This window comes from Setaria italica, chromosome I, assembly GCF_000263155.2.
Source record: "Setaria italica strain Yugu1 chromosome I, Setaria_italica_v2.0, whole genome shotgun sequence".
In the NCBI taxonomy this organism is placed as follows: Eukaryota; Viridiplantae; Streptophyta; class Magnoliopsida; order Poales; family Poaceae; genus Setaria; species Setaria italica.
The window spans coordinates 2,036,572-2,041,756 of NC_028450.1; the positions used below are offsets into that span (position 1 = coordinate 2,036,572).

The 5,185-nt window shown below is 50.3% G+C and overlaps 1 protein-coding gene across 1 annotated transcript; it reads left to right on the forward strand.

Moving 5' to 3' along the window:
* The first annotated feature begins 677 nt into the window (after positions 1-677).
* Positions 678-2,906, forward strand: LOC101758680 (peroxidase P7). The gene is made up of 3 exons (XM_004951291.2): positions 678-1,056; positions 1,198-1,389; positions 1,911-2,906. Exons 1-3 carry the CDS (start codon positions 832-834, stop codon positions 2,469-2,471), a joined length of 978 nt encoding a protein of 325 aa, XP_004951348.1. The 5' UTR covers positions 678-831; the 3' UTR covers positions 2,472-2,906.
* The last annotated feature ends 2,279 nt before the right edge of the window (positions 2,907-5,185 follow it).

The window sequence follows — 5,185 nt, forward strand, 5'->3', positions numbered from 1 at the left end:
CCTACCATGTACTCCATGTACCAGCATATGCATCATCCGAGTTACCCTACCAAGCACCTCTGTAACACATTCACGTTGTACAAAGCAACTCCAAGAGGCTGTTAATCTTACTCCTAATACTTTTTCTTGGGATAAAAGAGAAAAAACGAACTCCAACAGTCTACCCAAACCTTCCCTAATTTTTTAGCAACGCCAAAAAACAGCCTACCACCGCGTATATTTTAGCGTTGGCATTCCTCTCCCAATCCTGATTCCCGCACACTCGCGCGTCCCTTCCGATAGGCCCAATACGATGACATGACCTGTTTTAAAATATTGTGGGCTATTTATTAGCGATCTACTGTGGATTGATATGTTTTTGGGAAAAAAATTTTTGGAAGACTCCCAATACATAGTTTTGGCGACGCCATCCGGTACTTACGTTCTAAAGGCAAGATAGATGTATATATATATATGTATATATATAAATAGAAGAGCAGTTAGGTTATTCGATCATCAGCTTGTTGCTAGAGTGTCGAGGACGGCTCCAGCAGTGGAAGTGTTTAATAACTGAGCAATTTGGTCATCCTGGGGGTTCACGGACTGGAACTCGGCGCACGCCTGCTGCTCTGTTCTGTGTCGGCCCACGCTTGCAACCACCGCGCGCGACCGCCCACTATATAGCCCAGGGCGCGCCGTGCTGGCTCCGCAGCAGCTCGGAGGCGGCAGTGTACTGGCCGTAGCTATCACCTATCAGCTAGCTCTACTCCCATCATTCTCCTTCCGGAGTCGAGCAAGTAGATACGCACAGAGGAGGGAGGGCAGAGGAGAGAGCTTGCTAGCTATTTATCCATGGCGGCGGCGTTGCTATCCTCGAGGCGGGCGGTGGCGGCGGCCGTGGCGTGCGTGCTGGCACTGGCGCTCGGCGCCGCGGCGCAGCTGTCGCCGACGTTCTACGACGGGAGCTGCCCGAACCTGCAGTCCATCGTGCGCTCCGCGATGGCCGCCGCCGTGCAGCAGGAGCCCCGGATGGGGGCCTCCATCCTCCGCCTCTTCTTCCACGACTGCTTCGTCCAGGTACGCACCTAGCTCCCATTCAATTCGCACGGTTGCACGCAGCTAGCTGCCGCGCCTCCCTCGGCATCAACATTTGAATGCGCGCGCGGCCGCTAGCTGGAGTGACGCTGACGTCGATGCTTGCCGGCGCGGCGCGTGCAGGGTTGCGACGCGTCGGTGCTGCTTGACGACTCGCCGACGCTGACGGGGGAGAAGAACGCGGCGCCCAACGCCAACTCCCTCCGCGGCTACGAGGTCATCGACTCCATCAAGTCCCAGGTCGAGGCCGCCTGCCCCGGCACCGTCTCCTGCGCCGACATCCTCGCCCTCGCCGCCCGCGACGGCGTCAACCTGGTCAGTACTCAGTAGTAGTGTTACCTTCCCTCTTCATTCTCCTTCTCCCATGCCTCTACTGGAGTATAGCAGTGGTCTCGTACACCACCTGCCGACACCCATACCACATGCTGCCACCAATCAGGCAATCACCATGCACGCCCATCAAAGTTCATCGATCTCGTTCACCATGCATGCACTCGACTCGGCTAGCTCGAATGGTCCCGTCAAACATGCTCCGGGTGACGTGGGGGCCAGGCAGAGCCAGCCTTCACCAACCGCCTACTAGGCACGACGGATGCTTCCTGATCTGAGCGAGCCCGTTTTGTCGCCAATGCCCACTGAGCATGTGCCCACTGTTCGTCCTGCGCCCCAGTCACAGTAGCAACAACTTGCAGTCCATGGCACTCGAGGATCCAATGCATGGCAAATGCCAATGAAAAAACAACAACAATAGAGTAGTAGTTGTTGTGCAAGAGAGCATAATTTAGTCAGTTCGTTTGAATTTGGTTTCACTCTGATATACTGAATAAATGGTGCAGCTGAGCGGTCCGACGTGGGCGGTGCCGCTGGGCCGTCGCGACACGCGGACGGCGAGCCAGGCGTCGGCGAACAGCAACCTCCCATCCCCGTCCTCTTCCGCGGCCACCCTCGTCTCGGCGTTCGCGTCCAAGGGCCTGGACTCGCGCGACCTGGTGGCGCTCTCCGGCGCGCACACCGTGGGTTCCGCGCGGTGCTCGAGCTTCCGGTCGCGCGTGTACAACGACACCAACATCAACTCCGGGTTCGCGGCGAAGCGGCGGCAGATCTGCGCGGCCCAGAGCGGCGGCACCGACGGGAACCTCGCCCCGCTCGACGCGCTCAGCCCCGTCCGCTTCGACAACGGCTACTTCCGCAACGTCGTCGGCCAGTTCGGCCTCCTCCACTCCGACCAGGAGCTCTTCGGCGCCGGCGGCCCCGTCGACGGCATCACGACGCAGTACGCGCGCAACGGCGCGGCGTTCGCGCGGGACTTCATCACCGCCATGATCAAGATGGGAAACATCAGCCCGCTCACCGGGTCCAGCGGCGAGATCCGCGCCAACTGCCGGAAGCCCAACTAGGTGGCCGGCCGGCCGTCCTTGAGATTCGTGCTGAGGGAAAGGAAGGACGGACGGTGGGGGTGGGTCGACATGGCCAGCTAAGAGGAGTGTGGCTTTGTGCGTGGGAAAAGTGTGGAGTGCGTTGGAAGGGAGCGGCGGAGGGGGGAGACGACGATGATTGAGCGGGGGATTTGGTGGGTGGAGCGGCGCTGTCAAGAGGTGGGAGACGAGGTGGGGCCCGGCGTGCCGTGACACATCGATCACACACTAGCTGCATGGCCACTGCTTGCTGCTTTTTAATTTGGTTCCATTCTTTCTTTGATTTGTACCATATGAGGTGACGGCGATTTGAGCATGTAAGTTTGTACGTACGTGGCCGATTCATACTATTATTTTTCACGGAGGACACGAATAAGATCGAACAGATGGAATGTGTTTTTGTTTTCCCCCAACAAATTCACAAATGGCGTCGTGTTGATGTGTGCATGCGAGATACTACTATACTAGTAGATGTTTTCCTTGCAATTGGTCAAAACCGGGAAGTGTATGTCAATGGCCTAGTAGCAGAAGAGTAGTTGCACACAACAGAATTAGGCAGGGAACAAGTACGTGCAACTAGTACCATGATGAGTTGCGAGTTGCCCCCACGGCATGCGACGGGCCGGACATGCACCGTCGACTGGCCGGCGTCGCGCTAGTGGTGTTTGTTGATGTGAGAGGTAGTAATGTCTGATGAGCAACGTGCTTACGTGCCTGTCGCGGCCAATTGCCACACCGACAAAGGGGCATTCTTTCTTTGTACCATATGATGATGACGATTTTAATTAGCCCGTAATTAAGGTTGTACTCCCTCATTTTAGCATTTCTAAATTCATAGAATTTGCTATGCACCTAGATATACACTTATATCTAGATACATAGTAAAAGTTATGAATTTAGAAATTCCAAAACGACCTACAATTTGGGACTACAATTTGGAACGGAGAGAATACGTATGGGTAGAATTGACCACTGTTTTGCGAGGAGGGGTGTCAATGAGCTAGCATGCACTAGCATAGTAGTTGCGCACACGACGACCGTAATTGACAACAGGATTAGGCACTAGCTAGTACTAGCAGCATGATGGTACGTAGCTGCTTCCTGTGCATTCGACTTACCATCACGGCTGGACGGTTGACCTTTCGTACCGGTCACTAACTCCCTTTAGTACCGGATGTCTAACCGGTACCACTTGTTCGGTACTAAATGCCACAGCATTTAGTACCGGCTAAAATAGCTGGTACTAAATGGGTCATTTAGTACCGGTCGGTAGTACCAACCGGTACTAAATTGCGAGCCACGTTGCGCTGTTACGGACGACAGTTTAGTATTGGTGGTTTTACCAACCGATACTAAATGATTATTCCTTTTTTGTTTTCTTTCTTTTTAATTTGTGGGTTGGTTAGTATTCGTATTAGTATACTATTTGTTTGCGTATAGTAGTAATATTACACTAATATATATATTGATCTAGCATATAGTAAAAGTTACATATATTATATTTATAAAATTTATATACACTTCAAATATTATAAGTTTTCCGAATATGCACTACGCATCGTCATCCGAGTCCCTGATTGGATGAAGTTGACCCACACTTGTTCCATCGTAATAGAATTCTCTCTTTGGATTTACGACCTCTTCCAAAAGGAATCCACATAGTTGTTCTTGAATTGCCCTGAGTCATTCGGGGGCGATGAGATATTCTCTCATTTCAGCAATCTGTCACGTGCAAATTGACATCATCATTTTAAACCAATATATGTGCAGATTGAAAAAAAATGAATTGATATGAATTGTGTTTACATACATGATGTTGACGGTCCTTGCCTTGCTTGGGACCGACAATGCTGTGGATGAACTCACAACAGTAGTATCCACATAAGTTTTTTCCATCCTCCTGCCTCAAACACTAAATATGGAAAAAGGAGTTATGAAATATTCAAGCAGTCGTGGTTCTTAAGAAATGACATGCACTAGATGTCCAAATTGAAATCATACCGGAAAGTTATCCCTGATAGTAAGTTGTTCCTTGAATGATCCTGGGTGTTTTTTTATGAAACGAGCCCATACCCTATTAAGTGCGTTTACGAGGCTTTGGTACTCTGCTTTTGGTTTCCTCTTCGAGTCCAGCACTGTGATGTGACTTCGATCAATCTCGATAACAATTTGTATCCAGTGGAACCTGTTCATATACATATACACACATAATGTTAGATACACTTATTATTAACTTGAACGGATGATGAAAAAAGGGATGAATGACTCACTTAAAGTTGTACGGCAAAAGTATGTATTGCATGTTATGATGTTTATCCAGGAAGTTGAAAATAGTCTTCAAGGTCCAATTTGGCCATTCCATTAAGCATTCCTCGTTTATAACATGTGGGTCCATGAAGCCAACATGATAGTATTGTTTTCTCCGGCAATATTGAATCTCCATTCTGCATGATACAAAATAAAAGAGGGGATGAGGCGGTGCATAATTAATGTAAGAGCTAGGATGTAGATATCAGAGCAAACACTTACAGAACCCATGCACTAATGAGGAACTTGTCAAGGGCGTCTCGATGGTACAAGTACCATAGACTTTCAAACTCAATCCATATGTCATCTGGCCCTCGAAAGTAATCATGATCTTGAATCCGAGTAGCGAAAATGATCCGTCCATCTGCAGCTGCCTCCATATACCATTT